Source organism: Alligator mississippiensis, chromosome 3 (genome assembly GCF_030867095.1).
Source record: "Alligator mississippiensis isolate rAllMis1 chromosome 3, rAllMis1, whole genome shotgun sequence".
NCBI lineage: Eukaryota > Metazoa > Chordata > Crocodylia > Alligatoridae > Alligator > Alligator mississippiensis.
Window position 1 is genome coordinate 261,303,434 of NC_081826.1, and position 26,918 is coordinate 261,330,351.

At 43.8% G+C, this 26,918-nt stretch overlaps 1 protein-coding gene across 1 annotated transcript in view; it reads right to left on the minus strand.

The window, feature by feature from the left end:
- Window positions 1–3,134: 3,134 nt before the first annotated feature.
- The window catches only part of CWC27 (CWC27 spliceosome associated cyclophilin), a 216,239-nt gene continuing 192,455 nt past the window's right edge, over window positions 3,135–26,918 (minus strand). Inside the window, exon 14 of the mRNA XM_019495888.2 lies at window positions 3,135–4,204. Coding sequence (XP_019351433.1) covers window positions 4,042–4,204 — 163 coding nt within the window. The 3' untranslated portion in view covers window positions 3,135–4,041. The remainder of the gene's footprint in view (window positions 4,205–26,918) is intronic.

The following is a 26,918-nucleotide window of genomic DNA, read 5'->3' on the forward strand; positions in this document are numbered from 1 at the left end:
CAAGCTAAGGAATTATGGGCTGGATGAATGGACTATAAGGTGGATAGAAAACTGACTGGAGCACTGGGCTCAGAGAGCAGTAATCAATGGCTTTATGTCTAATTGGCAGCCAGTATTAAGTGCAGTGGCCCAGGGGTCGGTCATGGGGCTAGTTTTGTTCAATGTCTTCATTAATGATCTCAAAGATGGCATAGAGTGCATCCTCAGCCAGTCTGCTGATGCCACCAAGCTGGGGGTAGGAATAGGTATGCTGGAGGGTAGGGCTACGATTTCAGAGTGACCTAGACAAATTAGAGGATTGGGCCAAAAGGAATTTCATGAGGTTCAACAAGGACAAGTGCAAAGTCCTGCACTTAGGACAGAACAATTCCACGCATTAGTACAGGCTGAGGGCTGACTGGCTGGGCACAGCAGCTCTGCAGAAAAGGACCTGGGGTGGTTACAGTAAACAATAAGCTGAATATGAGCCAACAGTGTGCCCTTGTTGCCAAGAAGGCTAATGGCATACTGAGCTGCACTGGTAGGTGTGTTGCCAGCAGGTCAAGGGAAGTGATTATTGCCCTCTATTCAGTCCCTCTATTTAGCCACATCTTGAGTACTGTGTTCAGTTTTGAGTCTCCCACTACAGAAAGGATGTGGACAAGTTGGAGAGAGCCCAGTGGAGGGCAGCAAAAATGGTGAGGGGGCTGGGGCACATAACTTATGTGGAGAGGCTAAGGGAACTAAGCTTATTTAGTCTAGAGTAGACTAACTACCTGAAGAGAGCTGGAGGATGAAAGAGGATGGAGCTAGACTGTTTTCAGTGGTGGCAGATGACACAAGGAACAACGGTCTCAAGTTGTAGCAAGGGAAGTTTAAGTTAGATAGTAGGAAGAATTTTCTCACTAGGGGGGTAGTAAAACACTGGAACAGGTTACCCAGAGAGGTGGTAGAAGCTCCATCCTTGGAGGTTTTCAAAACCCAGTTAGACAAAGCTTTGGCTGGGATGATCTAGTTGGGGATGGTCCTGCTTTGAGCAGGGGGTTGGACTAGATGACCTGCTGAGGTCCCTTCCAACCCTAACGTTCTATGGTTCTATGTTACTAGGTGCAGTGTTGAGTGACACTAACCCAAGTACAGAGGGATCTGCAGACATCCTTCTGCAGAAATGAGGCCTTTAAGACTTAACTAGTTTAAAGGTATGACATAGGCTTAAATGTTCTAAAATTCTACTGTCGTGAAGACGATGCATACTTTCATGTGCTGAACGGGACAAAGCTTAAAAATCTAGGCTCAGAGTTATACTTTATCTTGACTAGTTATTAGAGGCAGCAAGACTTGGCTTTTAAAATCTAAGGGCCTTGTTGCACATTACAATGAGTAGTAACAATGTTGATGGGTGTGAGAGCTAGCTCATGTTTTGAGCAGCCACACTTTCAGGCCATCAGGGGCCTAGAGGACTGAAAGCTAAGAACCCCCCTGCTCCCATTCTGGGCTCTCCCTCTGCCCCTGGAGACTTTCTTACCCCTACTTATCTGTGGCTGTGTATGCTGTCTGCCCTGGGGGAGCAGGCAGGGAAAGGTTAACTTGCCTGCTTGGCCCCTGCCAGCTCTCTTCACTCTTTTTCAAGCTGAGCCCTTCTCACAGAGCAGTGGCCCCAGCACCAGCAGCTGGCAGGCAGGTTAACCCTTCCCTGCTTGTTCTTCATCCAAGATGAGTATTCTAACCACCATACTCAAAGGTCATCTAGAGTTGGGAGTGCTATCATGCTGAAGCTATTCTACACACCATTTGGACAGACAGGAATGGTAAACAAGAAGACAGTATATCCTTGGGTTAAAAGGACTTATCTGGAAAAAGTGAGATCTGAGTTTTGGTCTCAGCTCCAATGAATATTTATACTCTTTATATTTCTTAAGTAGGCATTACAACAAGGACTGGAATCTATATCTCCTCTTTTCCAAGTGTTCTTACTAACCACCAGTGTGTAGCGTCACCCCAAAATACTATATAACTTTATGGTTAGAACATTAACTTGGGAGGTAAGAGATACAGCTTTCAATGTTAGGCAGAGGAGAGAACTAGACCCTCATCACCCAGCCAATGTTCCCTCTAAGCTGCATGGTGTGTGTGGCCACACAGGTGCACCTGGCAGCGTGGCATGAACACGCCTGCGCAGCTGCACATGCTGCGCAGCTTACAGAGAACACTGCCCATAACTCAGGTGAGTGTTCTAACAAGTGTGTGTATATTGGGACATTGATGGATCTGAATTGTGGACTCAGTAATTCTATTTTTTTCCCAATGGAATGAAAGGATTTGATAACATTACTTTCAAGAATGATTTTTCTAAAACCTCTTTTCTACTAAGAAAATAATAAAGTGATGGTGACTTAGGTAGATGACTATTGATAGAATTCTGTTCCCAGCTTTCTAGCAAGAAATAGACACCCAGCAAAAAAACCCAACCTTATGTTAATTCTGCTTCAGATTCTGTAACAAGGAACTTTGACTCACTTTTTTGTGAATGGCAACATTTAAGAATATAGCCCTCTTAACACTTCAAAACCATGATTCAATATAATTCACTCAAACCAAGAGGAGAACATTAGCAGCCTGTTACAGAAACTCATTTCACACCTCCAGGGTTTTTTTCCTTTATCTCAGAGATTACACAGCACATTTAAGTGATATTCTGCATTAATCTAACCTCTGCCATTTGGACCATATTAACACACCAAGACAGGCTTATGTACCTCACACGTCAGACCCTATCAAGAAAGTTGGTAGTGGCAGTTTGATAAGGACACCATACTTTACTGAACTTGTTCTAAAAACAACATCAAGAAAACACTCGTCTACTCACACTTTTTAATGACCTTGATCTAGTGTGTCCCTCTTAGCTGAATTTTCAACTGTTTGTTATGAGTATGTTTAGCTTGTGCGCTGGCACAATCAGAAATACAATATTGCCAGGAATTTTGGATTGGATTTCTGTTTATACAACTTTTAAGTTTTGTGAAATTATGTTCAATGAATGGTTATTTAACTTCTTAGCTTCCCCTGACACTTTCAGATGATGTTACACTGATTAACTTGGAGAATATATAAGGCTGTAACATTTATATGTGACATTTTTAATAGTAAGACTCAAATTTGGGTTGCAATGTCTGTATTTTAATATTTATATTAATAAACAAACATAAACAAACAAACCAGTAATCAAAATGAAACCAGATACAGGACACTTGAAATACCAGTTCTCATTCTGGGAGTAAAAGTACATGTTTTCAATTATTGCCCTTTCCCCCCTTTCTCTCCCCTCAATAATTGCTATTTTAATTTAGTTTTGAAAATTCTGTAAGTCTAGTGAAATAACATTCCCAAATCTGTATTTTAACTCTATTTTCCAAATATTTTTGGATATATACCTTAAGACAAAGAAAATGCAACTATAATGTAAAGTTACATTTTGAGGTTTTTTTTCAAAAAGAGTTGGGAACTTTTAAAAATTTGTCCTGGAAGTCTGGAATTTTATAAAATTATCTTCTGAGTGGCACAATGTTATTGAAGAATTACTAATCATGTTCAAATATTTATATGCCTATCAAAAACTCCCTAATCAGAAAATAGGTCATTTTAAATTTAAATTCTATCATTTCAATCTTAAAAGGCTGTACATAGGACTAATTGAAGAATGGGGAAAAATTCTTTATTTTGGTAAATATGGTTGCAAACAGCAAACAAAATATACCTTATCATTACAATATATATATACATATTATCCACATGTTATCAATGTATAGTAATTAAATTGTAGACCTTAAACATATTCTAAAAATGGTCAAAGGAGAGCCTACATAATGCACAGAGATCACTTGCTTACTTCACTGCACAATTTAGAAAACAAATAAGAAAGCTGTTTCAGAATTAGACACTAGGTTCTTGAGAAATTCCTTTTCACACTTGTTGAGTGATATTTTTAGGAACTACAGCTACTAAAGGGCCAATCCTGTACTGCAGTCATTTTCCAAGGCAGCTCTGGACAGCTTTACATTCATTTCATCTCCTTTCCTTTTTTTCTTTCATTATCTTTTTGCTTTCCTCTCTTCTCCTCTTATTTACGGGATTCCGAGGATCATAGATTTCAAAAGTGTCTTCATCCTGCATACTTGCATCTTTCACTTTTCTGCTTCTGTCCTCAAACTGAAGCACATGTGCCATCCTAGAAAGCAAACAAAACCACAGTTCAGATTTCCTGAGTGCAAGAGCTGGAGTTCGAGAACCTGAAATGACAAAATCCTCAAAAAGATGTGGTGACCAATAACATCTAAAAAAAAATTCGCTTTCTTGTACTTTGTATTGTATGTTAATATGTTAACCTTTTAAAGAGAAGATACCCAAAGAATACAGCTGTTGTTTGTTCTATTGGGTTTCACTTCTAGTATTGAGCCTTTTTGCTTTGTTTCTACTTTCCATGTCTTCCCAGATGAATTAAAAATAATTTTCCCATGAATTGGGAAAGTGTCTTAAGCTTTTCTATTAGTCACTTTAGACTTCCTTTAATGGCTTTGGTCAGCAGAGTTACAGAAGTAAAAATGGGCTTATACTGAAAACTGCTACAGTAGACACAGGGAATGCATCAGTCCTACTGTTCTACTTTAAATTGAACATGCTTTGTTATTCTTAGAATACCACACTGAAATCTCATTCTACTCTTCAAGCCAACTTTTTCTTTCTGATGATGATTAGAAATGTTAACTATACTAATATTTCTTTATTTCACCAAATTCCCAGCGGTCTGAAAATACCAACATGTTCTAGTCATAAGTACCTTGTTGGCTGTACTCTGTGGAAAGAAGGCCTGGAGTTGATCAACTCTAGCCTTATTAGTAGGTGTCACCGAAGCTGGAATTAATATGGAAGCTGTCACAAATCATGGAGTTTTATGCTAGCCAAATAAAATCCTAAAGGGAAGTTGTGTTGTTTTCCTCCACTGGAAGAGGGACGGGGGAATCACCAAAGAGAAAACAAAACGTGAACGCTTATGACAAGTTTACTAGTTGTAAAACAAAGATCTTTACTGACAAGTCAGATACCGTTCCATATTACAACATGCTGAACTGGATGTGGTTTGATTTTATATGCTTGAGCATGCCTACAGGATTAACACTTTTTACCACAGCTGTAATATTTTAGATGGAAAATCCACTCCATTAAATTCTACTTCACCCCATTCAGAAGAGAGTTTTTCTATAAACCTGCTACTTTTGAATTCATAACTCCCCTGTCAAAAAAACCACAACAAAACAAAAAACCCACCAACAAAAACCTTGTCCAAACTTCAAATTGGAAAACTTCCACAAGAAAGGTGACCAGTTGTATTTGCCATGGGGATCTTTCAATGTGTAAATGGACCTAGCAAACAAGTCCTCTTAAATCTGAAATATGTCCTCTTAACTCTGAAATATATAATTATGATCCGTTTCCTCTTTATGTCTGTTTTACATACCCTACTAAGTCCTTACTTTTGCAAGCTGTACCATTCTAAACATGTTTATATTGTTTTAATTTAATGATATGTAGGCACCCTGTTGGAACTTGGAAAAGATGAGAAAGCCTGAACAGTCACAATCAATATGGGCGTTTCATCACAGGATGTAGTACTGTAGTCTTTCCAAGCTTGCACAAAATACCAGCACCCAGACTTAAGGAGCCATGAAGCAAAATCCAAATCCAAGAAGGGAAAAGGAAGGTATTGCCTAAGCTACCGCATTCTTATAAGGATTGCTATTCTACAACTACCTATAATTTCACTTTCTATTAAATAAGAAAACTATAAGCCAGTAACTTACAAAATGTTTCATCCATTTGGATTCAACATGCTTTAGACTTCCTTTAAAACAAAACTGCTATGTTCAGCACAATAAACTCCTGACCTGTGTGTGTCCATAAATCACTGATTGTAGTGAACTGAAAGCATGCCTACATTTTACAATGTCCGGTGAGAATACACATGCATATTTGTTATAGTTGTTTCCAATATATAAAGACCTAGGAGCTTATAACCCTGTACACACCAATAACCCTATAATTTATTTTAGTCATATCTAAAATGCAGAATAGCACAATTTACCCTATTTGACTCATGATTGCCCATTATGGGCACGTCCAGATGAGTGTGCACGTGCCTGTTATGGCATCTCAAAGCAGTTTGAGATGCTGCAAGAGGCATGCTAAGAACAAAAAAAAAGGTTTCCCACACTGCATATTTGCAGCACGGACTCTAAATTTGATACTAGAAAGCATGAAAAGAAAACCATGGTGAAAAAAAATGGCTCCTGGAGTATGCCCTGAAGTAACCTGAGGCTGTCCTCCAGAGAGATGCTCTGGCATCTGGCTAGAGCATCTCTATGGCTGCCTAATGCCCCTGCTGCCCCAGCACACTGCCTCGTATGCTGGGGCAAATACGAGTGGGGTGGGGCTGCAGTGGTCACCTGGATATACAAGCGGGGCAAGGCTGCAGTGGTGACCTGGACCTGGACCCAGGTGCTGTCCCAGGTAACTAGAAATGTGGGGGTGAGGACTGTGTGGTTTCTGGGGGTGTGTGGGTGGGTGTGGGGGGAGTGTGAGGTGTGCGAATGGGTGTGGTGGGGGTTGTGGATTTTGTGGGAGGACCACCCCACACACGCCTACCCTGCTAACACGTGCCTTGAGCTATCCCGGTCCTGCTCAAAGGTGTGTGCTAGCAGGGCAGTCTGGTCTGGGCTGGCTCCGTTCACCATTTGACAACCCTGGGTCAGGCAGTGCAGCGTCGCTGTGGGGCTATGCCTGCAGCAGGCCATGGCCCTGATGGCCCAGCTGGCTGCTGCTACCAGCACTGGGGGCTGTGCACTGCAGGGGGTGGGTGTATGGCAGCCCCCCCTCAAATCCCCCACCCACAAATATCATACACCCACCCACAAACCCTACACCCCCACACCTCACATCCCCTCTATACCCACCCATCACACACCCAAGAACCCCAACTCCCCACACTAATTCCTCCCTCCCTCCTACAAACCCAACATCCCTCCCACATCTCACACCCTGTGAGCCCAGCTGCCAGACAGAATGGGACCTGCTGGCAGGAGCTGCGACTGCAGGGGCAGCTGTCCCCACATCCTGGTTAGTAAAGAGGTCAGGGAAAGCTCTGATTTTTCTATGAGAAAAAAACAAAAGCAAACACCAAAACATACAGATATTCAGAATGTATTTTATTATGATGATAGAGGCACTGGAAGGCTTCCAAATAGCTTTAAAATTGTAAATATATCAATAAAACATTGCTCAACTGATATTTCTTTCTCTCTTTCTCATATATAGTGGCATTTTTGTTTAATTGTGGAAGAACATGGATTTGGGGTATTTTAAAGACAGAATTTGCAATTTTTTAAACAGTGAACACCAGGATTACTGCTAGTGAGGCAAGTGGTGGGACCCAGGCAGAGGAGCCTGCCCAGGGCTAGCATTGGGAACCCAGCTGGAGGGTAAACAAAGTTGCTGATCTCCTGGCCATTTGGGGCTAAGAGGACATGCTTTAACAGTTCAAAGTGGGCCACCACAATGAGCACATCTTCCAGGTGATAGCTGCCGAGATGGCAGGGCAGGGGCACACATGGCAACAGTGCCACATGAAGGCCAACTGTGCACTCACAGCCCACTGGCAGCTGGCCCAGAGGTGCAGATGGCTCTGCTGCACTGCCCATGCTACAGCTAGGCAGCCAAGCAGTCCCATCCAGGTCTGGCAGGCATGTAGATATGAGGCTGCAGGTTCAAGGGGGCGGATGCTGTCTCAGGTGGCAGCAGGTCACAGCCAGGCAGCAGCCCCCACTGTCAGACCCTGCTGCAGTGGATAGAGAATGAAGGGCCACTTTAGGTCAGGACTGCTGTAGCAGTCCAGCTGGCACAGGGGGCTAGTGTCCCCATATGTCAACTTGCTGGGCCTCAAAAGCTCCTGAGAGCAAGTAGCTCTGAGCTGCTTGCCAAGACAATTTTTAATACTGATGCTAGCCCCAGCCTTCAGCTCCACCTGGCAGCAGATCTGGGAGGAGCTAGGCAGAGTCAGCTTGCCCCAAGTGGCACAATTTGCCCCACACCAAAGTGCATGTTTAGGCACCTGTGCTGAGGCACAAATCTCTGGCACAAATTTGTGCCACTGCTATTTGAGCTGCTGCAATCACACGTGCCTACATAGGTAGATGAACACTATGAGTCTAATCATAAAAAAACAGTTTTTCAAAGTGGAGATATCAAAGTCATTTCTTTCAGTTGACACGCTTACTGCATAGTTATTTTGTTCTCAGTTATTAAACATTAAGATAAGAATACTGTTCTTTAAAATGTTACCACATCATAGAATCATGGAATTTTCATAGGACTTAGAATACAGACTCCCTAATGACAGCATGACAATTCAGTGAAGGCTTTCAGAGTATTATTTATGGTTTTGTACTGGGCTTATAAACTGTGGCTTTTTGGATAAATGATGATACCACTACATATCGTCCCAACAATGTCTAGTTAAGTACCCAGTTTCCAGAAACAGGCATGTTGTAAAACAGACATTTCCCTTGTTTAGTCTGCAAAGCCTACTGATTTTGGAGTAACAGTAGGTTGCCCAGTTAATCTGTCTATGTGCAGTCACTGTGCTGATGTGTGATTCCATGTTTTCATCACACAGAATGAAACCAGAAGAATCCTACTGTGCAATTGGTGCTTAACACCAATGGCTGACAGTTTGTTCTATACTATGACGCATACAACCATACACCAGTTTGGTTTCCTCTGCGTCTCTAGGGTGAAACAAGTCAGATCTTTTGTAGGAGTTTTTAGCAACAGATTAAGCAATTTATACCATATTTACTTGATTCCAAGACAAGGTTCTCCCCCCTGGAGAAAAGGAAGCCTCATCTTAGAATCGAGTAGTAAGTAAAAATACAGTACCTGCAGTCAGCATTGCACCCTGCACTGCTCCCTGGCTCCATGCTGATTCCTTCACTGCTCCCTGGCTATGTGCTGGGTCCTGTCCTGCTCTCTGGCTCTGCTGAGCTAGGGAGTGGTAAAGGAATCAGCATGAAGGAACCTGGGGAAGAGGAAGGCAGGAGTGGGAGGGCAAGTGGCAGGGGATGGGGGCAGCATTTAAAGAAACGGACAGGTTTTCAGAAGTGCTCAACACCAACCACTTTTATTGACTTTAGTAGCAGCAGTGGGTGCTCAGGAGCACTGATAACTGGGGAATCTAGTTAACTGACATAAGTAATTTAACCAATCAAATTTGCAAAGTTTGCCCAAATGTTCCATTCCAGAGATTCTGTCATGTTGCTGTTTTATTAGCTCTTGTAGTAACTTGCCTGGCTATGGGTTTTGATAGGCCACCATACAGCAATTTATGACTAAATTCTATTTTGCTTTATGTGCCCAAGTGGCATGTATATAGCTGGTGTATATATATATTCTAATATTATAAAAGCCTTAGTCTGTCTGTCCGTAATGCTTTATTTGCACTCTGATTCGTCGTCTGAAACAACCAATCAGAGTGCTCCAATACCGTTCCAGACAGGAGGTGGTGGCGCAGTAGAGTGCCACCATGAAGTGGGGCCAGAGCAGCTGGAGTAGGGGGATGAGGCCAGCAGCACTGGCCTCGTCTGTTCCCCCCTCCCCTACTCCCTGAAGGTGGTGGCATGGGGTGCTGGCCAAAGGGGCTGATGGGGCAAGCTTCCCCCACACTGTTCCTGGGAGACGGCAGCAGTGTGGGGTGGTGGTGCTCCGTCCCAGCGCACCCACTTCCCCGCCTTGGTCATTCCTGACAGGCAATTGGTTAGTGTGTGTAGATATATAGTTTTATATATAACTATGCATAGTGGGTAACTGCCGTTTTTTGCACTTAAACACAGTTTGCCATTCAGCAACTGCCCATGTACTCCAGCCAAGCAACTGTGCAGGGATACAGAATCAGTCAGGTATGCATGTAAGGCTGGATAACTCCAAACGTTTTAGTCAGGCAGAAACCACTTAATAATGTCAGGGCTAAGGGCACCAGAGTTGTAAGTCCCCCTTTTGAAGCTGGCACACTGGACAGCCAAGGAGTTATGTTGGGCTAGGAAGTAAATGACAAGGCAATGGGTATGTGGTGCAGTGAAGTGGCTGCTGCCTGGGAGGAAAGGGACCCTAGATTTTAGCTTGGGCCCTTTCTCCCAATGAGGCAGGAACTTGCCTAGTACTGTTTATTTATTTTATTATTAAATGCAAATAGCAGGGGGCAAGAGGAGGAGTGGAAAAATCTCTATGGACTGGTGATTAGAACACTGCAGGAAAACAAGAAATTTAGGTTAAAATCACCTCTAGAAGACTGGCACCTGGAATGTGGGGCTTCTTCTTCCTGGGCAAGTGGCTTAACCACTTAAGCTAAAAGATGAGAGTCTGCCCTCCGCCCCTCTATTTTACTTCTGACAGATACACACGCAAGGTAATTCTATTTGCCACAAGGGGAAATAGAATCCAACCCTGTGTACAGTTGTGCAGCTTCATATGTGCCACTTAGGTATGTTAAGTGAAACAGGATTTAGGACTGTGCTAGCATTTACCTGGAGAGTTAACCTGATCCTGATGAAAGTAAGTGGAGTACTCTCAGACCTTTAATTAGATCACATACTCTTAATACTTATAAACAGAGACACTCTGAGAACTCATATAAAACTTACATACAACTTTCACATTCTGATCAAATGAAGTTACAGAATCAAACTGCCATAAATACCAAAATAGGAAAGTCTCAGTTCATTGTGTTAATCAGGTTAAAAGTAGAGGTGCACTGATACATTGGCCCAATATCAGATTGGCACCAATATAAAGAAAATTGATGTATTGGAAATTGGCCTGATGTGGCCGATAATTTGGCTGATAAACACCTGTGCCTGCGCTCAGCCACAGCACAACACCTAGGCAGTGAGAAGCACAGCCTGGCAGTTTGGAGAGCTGTGTGCAGCTGCTAAGTCTGGTGTGGTGGAAGGGAAGGGGGGAAGGAAGAGGTGTGGGGGGCGAGATCAAGGTCCCCAGGGTGAGAGAGGACTGGGGCTGGGGATGGGGCAGGGACTGAGGCAAGTGATGACCAGCCGGGGTGGGAGCTGTGGCTCACCTGGGGAGTGCGGGGGTGAGGGCAGCTCCCACCGCTGCACGCAGCTCGTCTGGGAGCCACTGGTCCAGTACCCCCCTGCTTGTCCTGCGGTTCCCGCCGCTGCTCCCACCGCTAGTCCGGGAGGGCATGGGGGGTGCAGAGGGAGATGTGTGCCACTGGATCTGTGCAAGGCTTTTCCCAGCTCACCCTGCCTTGCGAAGAGCTGGGGACATTCGCTCCCCCCTACACCCTCCCAGACTAGTAGCGGATGTAGCGACGGGAGCTGCCGGATGAGCGGGTGAACACTGGACCAGCAGCTCCTGGATGAGTGGCACATGGAGACTGGAGCCACCCCCCCCCCCATGCCCTCCGGATGATTCATAGATTCATAGATGTTAGGGTCGGAAGGGACCTCAATAGATCATCGAGTCCGACCCCCTGCATAAGCAGGAAAGAGTGCTCAGTCTAGATGACCCCAGCTAGATGCTCGTCTAACCTCCTCTTGAAGACCCCCAGGGTAGGGGAGAGCACCACCTCCCTTGGGAGCCCGTTCCAGACCTTGGCCACTCGAACTGTGAAGAAGTTCTTCCTAATGTCCAATCTAAATCTGCTCTCCATTGTTTCTTGTAACCCCCGGGGGCGCCTTGGTGAATAAATACTCACCAATTCCCTTCTGTGCCCCCGTGATGAACTTAAAGGCAGCCACAAGGTCGCCTCTCAACCTTCTCTTGCGGAGGCTGAAAAGGTCTAGTTTCTCTAGTCTCTCCTCGTAGGGCTTGGTCTGCAGGCCCTTGACCATACGAGTTGCCCTTCTCTGGACCCTCTCCAGGTTATCCGCATCCTTCTTGAAGTGTGGCGCCCAGAATTGCACGCAGAACTCCAACTGCGGTCTGACCAGCGCCCGATAGAGGGGAAGTATCACCTCCTTGGACCTATTCATCATGCATCTGCTGATGCACGATAAAGTGCCATTGGCTTTTTTGATGGCTTCGTCACACTGCCAGCTCATGTTCATCTTGGAGTCCACTAGGACTCCAAGATCCCTTTCCACCTCTGTGCCACCCAGCAGGTCATTCCCTAGGCTGTAGGTGTGCTGGACATTTTTCCTCCCTAGGTGCAGCACTTTGCATTTCTCCTTGTTGAACTGCATCCTGTTGGTTTCTGCCCACTTGTCTAACCTATCCAGGTCTGCCTGCAGCTGTTCCCTGCCCTCCGGCGTGTCCACTTCTCCCCATAGCTTTGTGTCATCTGCAAACTTGGACAGGGTGCATTTGACTCCCTCGTCCAAGTCACTGACGAAGACATTAAAGAGTATCGGTCCAAGGACCGAGCCCTGCAGGACCCCACTGCCCACACCCTTCCAGGTCAAGACCGACCCATCCACCACGACTCTCTGGGTGCGGCCCTCTAGCCAATTCGCCACCCACCGGACTGTGTAGTCATCCACGTCACAGCCTCTTAACTTGTTCACCAGTATGGGGTGGGATACCGTATCGAAGGCCTTCCTGAAGTCTAAGTATACGACATCCACCCCTCCTCCTGTGTCCAGGCGTTTCGTAACCTGGTCATAGAAAGAGACTAGGTTGGTCAGGCACGATCTGCCCGCCACAAACCCATGCTGGTTTCCCCTCAGCATAATTTGCCCTGCCGGGCTCTCACAAATGTGAGCCTTGATAATTTTTTCAAAGACTTTACCAAAGATGGAGGTGAGACTGACACCAAGGATGGAGGTGAGACTGACTGATCTGCTGCTCCATTCCACACCTGCCCTAGCAGCGCTTGCCCCAGCCCCACTCCTCCCTCCCTGCAGGGGCCTTGATCTGCCCCCCAGCCCCTTCCCTTCCACCACACCAGATGTACCAGCTGCATGCAGCTCTCCAAGCTGCTGGGCTGGTATCAGAAATTGGATCATTATTGGCCAATATGCCTCCTTAAAAATTGGTTATCAGTATCGACTCCAAAAATCTCTATCAGTGCACCCCTAGTTAAACGAGAAAATAGTTGGGGTTTTCCCTTCCTGAACAGTGTTTACATGTACTTTTGAAAATAACTGTAAAAAAATTAAATGTTGTTTAACTTTTACTGTATAATTTTTAGATAGCACCTAAAATAAGCCTTAACTACTTCTGTTTCTGTTCCTTTGATCCAACAGGATTTGAAAGCAGTGTGCCACTTTCTTTTCTAAAACTACTGAAGTTATTTTATATCAACAAAAGTGTAACAATAATATCTGGGTGTTTTTCCTAGATATTTGTAATAAAAACCTTCCTGTGAATATCAGCATATTAAAAAAAAGTACAGGTATGAACAACAGAGTGAATCAATTTCTTCTCTTCATTCTTATGATATGGAGACAGTGGCTAGAACTGTAGTTCATATGAACAGATGGACAGACAGAAACAGATGAGTGAGTCCAAAGATCAAAGTAAAGAAAAAAAGGATTCTCTCCCTAGGGAAAAAAAAAGCGAGCTGTTCTGGATGAATGAACTTGCTGGCACTCTCCATTTCCAGCAGCGTACTGGGTGGCACAGGAACAAGAGACAGATGAGAGAAAGAAGAGACAAAAAGAAAAACAAATAGAGGAAGAAAGGTAAATAATAAAAAAGGATATAAATGCGTAATAAAAACAAGAGAAAAGAAGCTGACCAAAATGCAAATAATGGAGAATAAAAAGGGAAAAAAAATGTTAGATGCAAAAAGGTAAAAGAATGAAAATTGAAAACAAGAACATTCAAATCAAGGAAAAGAACAGGAATCAAGGAAAACAGAATGGCAAAAAATGTGAAAAACCAGGAAGGTTTTAAAAAACCAACCAGATAAATTAACAAAACTAAATTTCTTGTGCCTTCCTTCTGAGCTGATATGCTGCAGCCAAGAACTAGCCTCTGGAAGCTGCTCCAAATGCTCCCACTCCAGTGAGGACTGGTGGATTCTGTGCCATAACAACAGAACAATTTTTCAAAGAACACTTTACTGGTACGGGTGATAAATGTCTCCTGCTTCTAAGCCTACAGTCATCATTAGTGCTCTTTGCAGCACAGTGCTCCTCTATAAGAGCTCCTTAACCATTTTCCATCTGGCATATCTCAAATAGTATCTAGCTCTCTGTTTAGGGCTTGATGCTCTGTCTTTTATTTTAGTAGCACACTTAACACAGACATTACCCAAACAATCTGCTCCTTAAAATAATCATGCTATTATTCTCTATGGGCTGTGAAGGAAGAGAGATTGTTTTGTTCCTTAAGCACTTGAGAGGTGCTCAGATTCTGGAGAAATGGTGATCATCATGTAAGTACCTGACAGACTTCTAGACCTGAACTCCATCTAAGTATATCTGTTCACATATAGTTTTTTTAATTCATGTGAAACACCAGTATTGTGAAAACTGGTGTGCCCATGAATTACTCCTATGCTGAGACCTGTTGGTTTTCCCTCATCCAACCACTACAAACTGTTCCAAACTAGCTATGAAAGCCCCATTCCACTCCTGGCAGCACTCAGGCCTTTCCCTCTATCATGTTCTAGTCCAACATGGACATAGTTTACTGGCATCTCATTTCCATAAGTCTCCACTAATTATGAACTGTCATATAATTCAGTGTGTGACCTCACCATTTACTGACTTTGTCCATTTTGTTTAACTGTACTTATTTTCACTTCTGCATGTTCCTTTGTTGTGCTCTCTCATTTTATCACCAGACTCTCTATGTTCTTCAATCTTTTGGGGCTCTATCATAACCTTCTACCTGTTTCACTCAGCTTTAAAAATGAAATTACATTTTACTAATAGCTAATTAATTATTCTACTGAATTGCTAATGACTGACTGAATATCATGATGGTTGATAATTCATGGAAATTCAGTGTTCTGAATAACAGTCATGATGACTAACACATCTTGGGTCAGCCAGAAAAACATCATTCATAATGTTGAGCAGTGCACTTTTCTGACCATCCAGACTATGGTATTAATGCTGAGACAGAATTAAAACTGATGACTGCACTGAGAGGATTATCATACCATGTACTGAAAGGGAATTTAAAAATAAAATCATTACATTTTTAGTCATATTGATAAAATACATAATTTGCACATCTGGACTTTTAAAAATGAACCTAATTAACAAAAATAGATCCTAATTGGTAGATGTTTCTGGTATATGTTAGCAACTTTTACATCATTACCATATTGAATCAGCAATAACTTTACAATGTCATAATAATTTAATCAGTTTAGATAAATATACACTTGCTAATGGACTTCTGTAAAACATGGAAATCTTAGGCCGCTGATGGACGTTCATTTAAAGGTGCAATGGGATCTGATCCCAGTAACTGCACCTCCTGCCACACCACACGTGCAAGGGAGAATGCACAATTTTGTGTGCAGGGATTAGATCCCAACTGCAACACACTTGCTAGTGCAAGAGGAGCCCATCCATGATCATGATACTGATTCTACATGCACTGGCAAGTTGAAAACTGGTGCCCAAACAGCTGACTGTCCATGCACGCAGGGGACCACAATGGGGCCAGTTCCAGCCCCCACTGTGGTCCTGGACCCAGCCAGCCAGAGCTGCTCAGTGAGGGGTTTAAAACCACCACTGAAGGGAAGTCTCTGCTATGCCTGCTGGGAGCCTCTTCCCTGTGCTGGGCAGCTCAGCCACTGCTGGGATTAAGGACCCCAGTGGGGAAAGCCCTTTGGCTTCCCCCCTTCTCCACAGCTTCTGGCCCTCAGCTGCATGTTAAATGTAACGCACCATTTAAATAAACCAAAAATGTTCTATATTATATCCAATCCCAACAACTGCACCTCATATCCCATTGCACCTTTAACTTAACATCTGTCAGCAGCCTAAGATTTCCAGGTTTTACAGAAGCTTTTTAAGTGTATCTTTATCTAAACTGGTTAAATCAATGTATGCTCAAGGGATCCCAGGAAGAGGGCCACAAACCCTGCTGCAGAGGAAAGTAAAACATCCCTGAAGTCCATACCAAACTGACTATGAGGTAAAATTCCTTCCTGACCCCAAGTGTGGTGATCAGTCTGACCCAGAACCAAGAGGCAAGACCGTCCAGCCAGAAACCTCCAGGTTTAAGTCCCAGCAGGAGCAGTGGTACATCCCAGTCAAAATCCAACACCCAATACCTCTAAGGAGGCTTAAAAGAAAAAAGACAACTCTGATACTGTGACAGAGCACAGGTTGTACCTGTCACTCAAAAGGGTTTGAGCAGGCAGTAAACAGCCTGCAGGTGGAAGCAGGCCCAATCAGGTGGTCACAGGTTAAGCAGGAGGCTGCCCGATTGTGCTGGGAGCCTGGGTGTAAGGCTAGGCCCCAGAGCAGAGTGAGCAGTTGCTGCAGAGGACTGAAGGAGCAACATCACCCAGCTGGCTGCTCCCCAAACATCGTGGAGGTCCAGGGCAGGAACTATGGGGATGGTAGAGATTCTAGGGCAGGAACTATGGGGATTGCTGGTCCTGGGGCATGACCTAAAACTACACCTTACTGGGGTTGGATGGTGTGGTGGGGCTGCTTGTGGCAGGGCAGCTTCCAGGAAATGCCACACCTGTGCTCCCCAGTGAAGGGCAAATATGGGGCACCAGAAAACTTCAGCCCCTTGCTGCCTTGCGTGTGACCCCATGGAGGGGAAAAGCTAGGGGAGCACACCCTGACAGAAAAGCACAGGGCCAAGGCCCACTGTATGGAGCCTGAGGCAGGGTCCAGGCCATGGGAAGCAGGCCTGAGACAGGGCCCAGGTCCACTATGTGGGGGCTGAGACTCACGAAGGAGCTTGGTGTTGAGGATCCAAGTGGGGGGTGAGATTGAGAACCCCAGAAGGAGCTAGATATTGAAGCTCCAGGAGCGTGGGATGAGGCCCCAATATGGGGGCGTGGGGGACCAAGAGGGTCCAGAGCAGGGCAGGGAGCCCGAGAGAAAGTGAGGGGCTGGGAGCCCCAAGCTGGTATGAATTGAGGCCCCAGTGTGGGTAGTATGACTGAGGGCCTAGTGTGGGGCACAGGGATTTCAAGGCTGGGTGAGCCAAAGTGACAGCCCAGCTAAGGGGCCGGGGTGTAATGATATATATGGATGCCAGCTGTGAGGCATGGGACACCAGTATAAGGGGAGTTTCGGAGCCATGTAAACACCCTTGGCATCAAGGTAATTAAATGGGCAGCCTCCCGCCTGAAAACAACATAATTATACATTGAAGGCGTGGCAGGCGGGCAGTTTGTCCCAGACAAGTGGGCAGGCCAACGTCTGGACTGGCCCCAGGAGCCCCAGTTGTTACAGACACCCATAGCATCAGAAGGGGAAAAAATTCCTCCTGGCCCCATGCAGCAACTATCAAAGCCCAGAAGAATGGGAAATACCCTCAGTAGAACATAGGCATAGCTACGCCTTGATCATCCCTGATCAGTGGCTGTCCAACTTCTTCTTGAATACTTCCAATGCTGAAGAGTACACAACTTTCCTACACAGTCTATTCCACTGCCTCACTGTTCTAACAGTGAAGTTTCTCCTGATACCCAATCTAAACTTACTTTGCTGCAACTTCAAGCCACTCTGAAGTCCTACTCTTTGAAGCAAGAGAAAAAAGGTATTTTCCTTCTTTATGATAGTCCTTCAGGTATTTGAAGACTGCTATCATGTCCCTTAAGTGTTTTTTCCACAAGCTCAACATGCCTGGCTCCTTCAACTTCTCGCATGATTAGCTTACCCAGCCCACTTTAATTTTTGTCACCTATCTCTGGACCCTATCTAACTTCTCCATATCCTTTTAATAATGTAGAACCAAAAATGACACACAATATTCTAGATAAGGCCTAATCAGTGCTGAATAAAGAGGCATTATTACCTATCATGTCTTACACCTACTACATTTATTAATGCATTGTAAAACTGCATTCATCTTTTGAGCAGCTGCATTACACTCTAGACTCATACTGAGGCTGTGATCTACCAAGACTCCAAGATTCTTCTCTGCAGTGCTGCTATGCAGTCCTGTTTCATCCATCTTGTAATTTGTATTTTTTATTATTCTTCATGAGGTGTAGCACCCTAAATTTGTCAGCACTGAACTGTATTTTGCTAGTTCCAACCCAGTTTTCCAATCTGGTGAGGTCCTTCTGAATTGTACTCCCATCCTATAATGTGTTCGCAATCCTTCCCAGTTTTGTGTCATCTCCAAAGTTACTCAAGTAGCTTTCTAGGCCAGAACCAAATTATTAATAAACATGTTGAACAGCAAGCACCGGGCCAGGACAGGCCCCTGTGGGACTCCACTCAAAGCTACCTGTCATCCTGACATGGATCCATTTATAATTACCCTTTGCTGGTGGGGGTGCAGGTCAAGGCCCCCATGGCAAGAGAGTGAATGGGACTGGGGCAGGTGCTGCCCAGCCAGGGTGGGATGGAGCTAGGTGCAGGACAGAGCTGTGGGCGCCTTTTCCAGGGGGTGGCTCCCTGTCACTGGGCTAACCTCTTCCCAGTGGGGAGGGTGACTGGGCTTGGGGAGGGCGTGGGCTGGGCAGGCAGCGGCACGGCTGGGAGGGGTGGCTATGGTGAATTTTGGGGTGGCTGTAGCTCACCATGTAGCCCCCCACCCAGTGCTGGTGCCACCTGCCCCAAGCCCAACCCCCACCCCTGCTGGGAAGAGGCCGGCGCAGCCCCTGGCGTCAAACCCACAGTGGGCATCCTGTCCTTACGCTGCACACAGATCCGGGGAGCACATGCCACTCATGCCTCCCCTAGGGGTATGCACAGTGGCAGGGAATCACCCTTGTAGTCCCCTCTGCCAGATGAGCTGCCTGTGGGTCCACTCCACAGCCCGCCCTGGCCGGGCAGTACCTGCCCCAAGCCCATTTTCTCCTTCACTGTGGGGATGCTTGATCTGCCCCCTCCAGGCCCCTTTCCCCCACAGACTTACCAGCTGGATGCTGCTCTCTAAGCTGCTGGGCCGCATTCATGGCTGTGTGCATGCTGCACGTGCACGTATGCACGCAGCATTTAACAGTGACATTATCGGCTACATCGGCCAAAAGAAGCTGATTGCTAATAATGTTAATTTTCCTTTTATCAGTGCTGATCCAATATGGACCAATATATCAGTGTACCTCTAGATTACTGTGTTTTGTGAGATCTTTCATTATACATGTGCCTTCAAGCAGTGGACATTGCAGCAAGTGTTGCATAGTCTGAGGCTTTGTGTTGCAGTCATAGGTAGGTGAACAAATGGTATAGTCCCATTTCTTCATTAGTTCCTGGAAGCATCCAGCTCCAGTGTGTAGGTGGCTGAGACATCACCACCTTTGCCAAGTTCATCATTATTTGGTGGTAAAGACTCAGATACTGGGACGTCTATTTTTTGCTGTCAGGTACTTTCTTCAGCCTCCACATCTGTAGTCATCATGGTTTGGAGAGTTAGCAAAATTCACAGGTATTATTCCAGGCAAGGTTCTTTAAGTAGATGTGATATTTTATTTGGTCTAATAAAAGTATCACATCTACTCAAAGAACTTTGCCTGCCTATATCCTTAGACCAACACAGCTACAACCAAAAACCCAGCAGGTATTATACCAGACATTACCTGACAAGGGTCATAACACCAATTGCTGGAATTGATACTGGTGGAAAAAATACTTTTATACCAGCAAATTACTGTTCCTCCAAGGAGTCAAGGAATGACCTTAAACAATGAGTTTTAAAAAATATTTTCTCCTTAGTCTCATCCTGCAGTATAAACTGGTTAAGACCTTACTGAAGAAGTATTTTGCAGGAGTTCTTAACTTGATATTCACTTTAAATGTTTTCATCAAGTATAATGAATTCTCAGTTTTCACAACAAAATATTAATGTAAAATTATCATGGAAAGTTTGGAATAGTTTAATTAGATATATCATCTCCAGGTTAAAATGAAATATTTGCTTGCTTGCAAAGGAAAGGTTGATGATTTGCTTGTAAATACTTATGCAGTGGGGTTTGTTGAGGTGGATTTTTTTATTCATACTTAGCATGATGGTTAAGTATTATTTGTCTCATAAGATAAAAGCTGTGAGTAATGTGTTGTGGAACTGATCCAGGAAAAAGACCTGATAATACTTGAGGGAAAATACAATTGTTTTGGTTTTGTAACAGCATCAGAATCACCAACATGTAAAAATAAGATGATACTGATATAATCTCAGCTAACTGTTATATATTACTATGCTAAATTCAGATATTCTATGTTCTTTCTGATCAGACCAGAGTATACCTTGGTTGGAATGTTCACATATATATTTAATGATTTCCCCATTCTCCATTACTAAAGTATGTTAAGTAGTTTGATGAAAGAAGCTGGGTCCTTTAAACAGCCAGCACACGCTAGTGGAGCAGTTTGGTATGGAACACTATATAACATAAATTCCAGAAGTTGTCTCAGACAATGTACTGATGTAGATAACATTTACATGGTATTTACTATAAAAAAAATAAAGAGTGCTATAACATAACAAATTAATGATCTATCTAGTTTAGCATCCTGTCTCTGGCAATAGCCTATACAATACTCAATACTTCAGAAGACAACAAATCACCTTCCCAAAAAAATACAACCGAATGTGTAATATTATATCATTTTGTGTAAGGGCTGGGGAGGAGGCAGGGGGGGAGTCCTTCAAATAAAAGTCACATACAAGTTAAAGTATACTCTATTCTGATTTTCACAACTTAATGTTCAACATTTTATTTAGACATCCTTCCCCTTAACTTTGCTCATAAAACCCTGTGACTATACACGCTACAGTTTTATGTAGGCAAAAAAGGAGCCCAATACCTGAAAAGCTTAAGTTAGGCTACAATAGATTGAAAAAGATAATTTCTTCATACTTTGCTTGCTTAGCAATAAACAAATCTTAAGGCTTCTAGGCTATAAATGCAATGCTAGATATCCCAAAAGGAAAGAATGGATAATCTCTGAATGCGTTAAGTGAAGTAGCCGCCAAATCCAAGCCTAAATGCTTGGCTTGAATAAATTTAGATATGGAGGAAAAAAAGCTACATTTCTCTGGCATACAAAAGTACTAGAAGCATTAGTAATAGATGCCATAACTTCAACAGAAGAACTATTTTGATCATATGTAGTCTCCTAAATATTCAGCTGTCAGACAACAATTGCCTGAGAAAGGTCTTGATCACACTCTGGCAGTATGTATGGGAAATGGAAAAGAAAATAATTTAATGCATGTTATTATTATTGTTTTTACCAGTTTAATGGCGATTCACAGACCCAAATAAATATTTTATTTTGTGCCAAACAGAAAAGAAATCCCCTTCTATCCAATATGTTTCTAATACAAATCTCTGGCACTGATTTATTCTTTAAAGGGGTCTAAGGGGTCTATAGCAATCAAGGAAATATTTTGGCAAATCCTTTTTAAAGGTAACTTGGTAAATCAATGACTTCAGCAAGACAGACCTAAAATAGGCCCAGATTTTCCAAACCAGCCAAGGTATGTTGGCCTAAATCTGGAGAGGAGGGGAACAAACATGGCTTTAATCCATTATTGTGCCTCGATGGCATAAATTAGAACAATATATTTTAATTGAATGCACAACGCCAGATTAAGCATGTGAAAAAGTCTGCTTTTTGGTTTTCAAGAGCAGACTATTCTTGTAACTGGGTGTGCCTACATGAGACGTTTACTACAGTCAACTAATTAGCTCTGCAGTAAGGTCTCAGTGTCCACACGTGCAGCCCTATTAGGCGGCAGTGAACTAATGAACGCTGCCATAGAATAGTACTTGTAAACACAAGTACTATCTTGCGGCAGCATTATTTAGTGCAGGTGTGTAGAAGTTGATGGCGCTTTAGTGTGGGGGCTGCCTGCTGGCTAGTTCTGCACTGAAGCACCATCTTGTCACAGCCGGCCCCTCTGCAGCAAGTTGGGCCAGGCTGGAGCAACTCTGGGCTGACAGGCTGATTTCCCGGTTCCCTTGCCAACCAGGGCTGCTCAGACTCACCTCAATGTGCTGCAGTCCTGGGTGCATGTGTAAATGTGGTGCTCTGGAGCATTAAACTCTGGCACAAACTGTACTGAAGTTTATTCAGGAGCATTAAATTCATGTGTTGATGCACCCACGGAGGCACTGCTATAGATCTTAGAAGGGACATAGTTTTCATAATCTCACAATAAAAGGTGTAATGATACTGATGGAGAGATTAGGTGTTAGAAAAAGTATATATGGAAGTGTGGTTGCTATACAATAAGTATTTTTAAAAAACTCTTCTGTCAAGAATTTTATTCTGTATAACACCTAGTGATAGATGCGGTTTAAACAGAGTCATTTTAAAATGTACTTGCAAACACTGTATGAGGGAAGTAGATGCTTAAAAGAATACATGACTAACTCTGTTTGTAATATAGATGAAGTACTGTAGGTGAAAATATATCATAATAGATTTCAGCTTTTCTCTGATTCTGGAATGGCCATGGCATCTTACAACACTGTGCTGGATAATTAAACAGGAAATCTAGATTTTATGGGCTAAGTTCTGCTTGCTTCTTCCTGCAGCAAAACTGCTCACTAGCATCAGTATATAAAGAATGCCATATTGCTTGCATTATTCTTAGAAATACATTTTTCTGAGAACCAAAAGTAGACACTTGTCTGAAGACAGAAGGAAAATGCTTTCATTCAGTACACTGGCAATTTTTTTTTTTAAATAACAGCCCCATGTAAAAGTTATGCAGTCTAATTGCTCTGTCAGAAGGAGTTTGACTTTAGTACCTTGCTTTGTCAGAAATATTTAAGAGTTCACTGGGATTTTTGCCACAGTAACAACTGTGTACAAACTAGAGGAACTAACTTATGTAAACCAGAATTTCACTTTAAAATGTTAGCACTGACTGCAGTAAGAATTTTCCCTGGAGAAGAAATGAGTTAATCAAACAGATATAGCCTGTATTTTTGGCCGGCCTCAGTGCATCAGACATCACTGAGCCAATCAAAAGCTAGCATCCTGCCACTCCAGTCAGCAAAACAAATGGGTCATTAGATGGCAAAAAGGAAACCATTCAATAGAAACCTTTAAATTACTCTCTCAAAATATTTTGGTTTTATAGTCATTACTGCCAGTAAATTCCAATTTTACTTCTCTGTTTTTTAATTCTATCTTATATTGAAAGAGAGGATAGCTAAGATAGTAGCAATTCTAATGTCAACATTAGTAACTATACAATAATGAGCATAAAACACAACCTGCTAACTGTGAATTGTTTTCTAGGAAAAGATACTTTATTGATCAGATCTTTCATCTCTGTGCTTCAGCATATTTACTTCGTAATTTTGATTTAACACACAAATGAAGACTATCCCTAACATTAGGCATATCACAGTTTTTTTAAATAATAATAATATAAATATAGAATAACCACTCAGCAGCATGCCAAAACCCAAACCCAACTACCTGAATTAACTTGAAAATAACAGTAAATTGAAAGAATACATCACTCCACCCAAAAAGTCATGTTACCCTCACATCCTTCTCCTTCCCAAGAGGCCAAGCAAATAGGTGGAAAGTTTATTATATCTGTGTTACTTTGAACTAAGGTAGGGAACAAGTTTCAGAGCTTCAATGAAAACACCTGGCTGACTTGCTAGATCAGAAGAGATTAACATACTAAGTTTCCTGCCCTGCTGAACAACCCTGAACAGAGCCCATTTGTCCTAGGATCTGATCCTCCTACTTAAATATACCTGGGCATTCTCTTTTCCTGGGAGATACATTGCCACAGGTGTAGTGTGTTGGCGAATACTCCACTTGTGGAAGAGGACTATCTCCTGGCATATGGATCGTATCATGATGCCTTGGCCACTTAGGTAGCACAGCCACTGATTGTTGGAACCTAAGCAACAAGCTCGTGCTGAAAGCCTGTAGAATACCCTGGTGCTACTCCAAATTGCTGAGGCACCTCATGGTATCTGACACCATCAGACAGTCATGGGACATCTAGATTAAGCATATCACTAGTCATCAAGAAAGAGAGAGCTAGTTGAGACTAACTGCCAGAAGTGAAAGTAGGGAGACAAACTGATAAAGAGCCCCACCCCATGTTATAGACTTCTTGCAAAGACTGCTATTACTATTAAATATTCTCCACCCCAGCCACCATACACCATATGCTAAAGTCATTGTATAAGAATCCTTACAATCCTATAACTCTGCACTGATGCAGTTACCATGTGCAAGGTCTTGCCTCTCTTATGATAGCATCATGTGGAAATTTCAGTTATTTTACTTTGGGCTAATGAAGGCTGCATGTCTAATTTCATCATTTAGACTGCATTAACATACTATGTACGTATCTAGCTACCATACCCAGGTTCTTGTATTGTCCTCCAACTTTACCAATTCATGAAACAATTCTAATTTTAACATTTTTTTCTAAAAATGTCTGTGTACTTATATCACTTCAAAGATAACAGAAGAAAGCTAGGCAGAAAGCAGGACAGACTGCCACCTTATACATTTACTAATTCAGACCAGTTAAGAATGAAGAACTAATTAAGAAGAAAGTTAGGGCCTTGTTACACCTTACACTGTGAGCTGCACAAATGTTGATGAGTGTCAGTGCTAGCTCGAGTTTGGAGCAGTCATACTTCAAGCCAGCCAAGGGGGGTGTGTGTGTGTGTGGGGGGGGGGGGGGGGGCATGGAGGACTGAAAGGTAAGAATTGTACCCCTCCCCGCATTCTTGGATTCTTTCCTCAGGCTCCCCTCCCTGTTCCTCAGGGTTCCCCCCTGTCCCCAGATCTCTCCCCCTGACAACCTGTGGCTACTCACACTGCCTGATCTGGGTTGCTACTTTTCGCTGGACTGAGCCCACCCAGAGAGCAGCAGCAGCGGCAGCAGTGGGGCAGGCAGATTAACGGCAACGATAGTAGTTCTCATAAAATCAGTCCAGAACAGGTGAAGATACTCTTAGATCAATTGGATGCTTTCAAGTTGGCTGGTTCATATGACCTTCACCTGAGAATGCTGAAAGAGCTGGCCAAGCTCATAGCGGTGCCTCTGGAGAGGCTGTTCAGGGAATTGTGGAACGCAGGAGTTGTCCCTAACAACTGGAAGCAGGTGAGCGTGATATCCAACTTTAAGAAGGGAAAGAGAGATGACCCTGCCAACTACAGACTGGTCAGTCTGATTATGGTCCTCGGGAAGATCTTTGAAAAAATTGTCAAGGAGGACATGACCCACAAACTTGCATCTGGTGGGGTACTGAGAAGCAACCAGCATGGCTTTGTAGAGGGAAGGTAGTGCCTAACTTGGTGTCCTTTTATGATCAGGTGACTAGCCACCTGGACATGGGACAAGAGGTGGACATCATCTACCTAGATTTCAGCAAAGCCTTTGATACTGTTTCCCATGAAATCCTCTTAGTTAAGTTGGAGAGTACTGTCCTAGACCAGGCTACAGTGAGGTGGGTTGGGAACTGGCTCAGCAGCCGATCCCAACAAGCCTTAATTGATGGGATGGCCTCATCCAGGAAGGCCGTCTCCAGTGGTGTACCCCAGGGATTAGTGCTTGGGCCCATGCTTTTTAATATCTTTAATAATGACTTGGACGAGAGAGTGAAAAGTGCAATGATTAAGCTTGTGGATGATACCATACTTTGGGGACAAGCGGGCACATCAGAGGACAAGTCAAGGATTCAGGAAGACCTTGACAGGCTGGTCCTATGGGCATAACACAACCAGATGAGGTTCAACGGGGACAAAGGCTGGGTCCTTCATCTGGGCAGAAGGAACCCTCCCCTCACCATATCTATATGATGGGTGGTAGTCCACTGGCTGGCATTGCATCTGAAAGGGGTCTAGGGGTGACAATTGACCAAAAGATGAATATGAGCCACCAGTGTCACAAAGTTGCCAACAGAGCAAATAGAACTCTGGCATGTATCAGCAGATATGTCGCCAACAGATTCAGAGAGGTGTTCTTCCCCCTCTATTTGACATTGGTGAGGCCACAGCTGGAATACTGTGTCCAGTTCTGGGCACCACACTTCAAGAAGGATGTGGGCAAGCTTGAAAGGGTGCAGAGAAGGGCCACCACCTTGATCAAAGGCCTGGGGGACAGGCCCTATGAAGAGAGACTTCAGGATCTGGGAGTGTTCAGCCTGAGCAAAAGAAGGCTGAGAGGTAACTTGATAGTCGCCTACGAATATGTCAAGGGAGAACACCAGGACCTAGGTGAACAACTTTTCAGAAAATACCCCCACCAAGAAGATGTGGACCAATGGACACAAGCTAGTTGAGGAAAAGTTTCAGCTCGACATAAGGAAAAACTTCTTTTCTGTACAGGTAACTAGAATCTGGAACACTTCCAGCAGAGGTGGTGCAGTTGCCATCTCTGGTGGTCTTTAGGAGGAGGCTGGACAAATACCTCATTGAGCTCATTTGAGCCCAAATACCTCCAGCCCATGGCAGGAGACTGGAATTGATGATCTTATAGGTCCTTTCTGGTCCTTCTTTCTATGATTCACCCTTACTTGCTTGCTCCCCTAGGACTGACAGTATAGACAGCCACAAGTAAATATAGGGGGAATGGGGGGCAGTGAGTGGGGACTGGGGTGCTGAGGAGGGGGACAGTGGGCCTGATCCCAGCCAGCAGGGCAGTGTAAACACCTCACCCCAACCCCTAAGGTGTAGCCTAGAGTGGCTACAAATTAGTGTAACATGAGCTGGGTAACACTGATTAGAGATAATCCTGCCCTGGAGTGGCGTAACTGAGAGTCACACAACGAA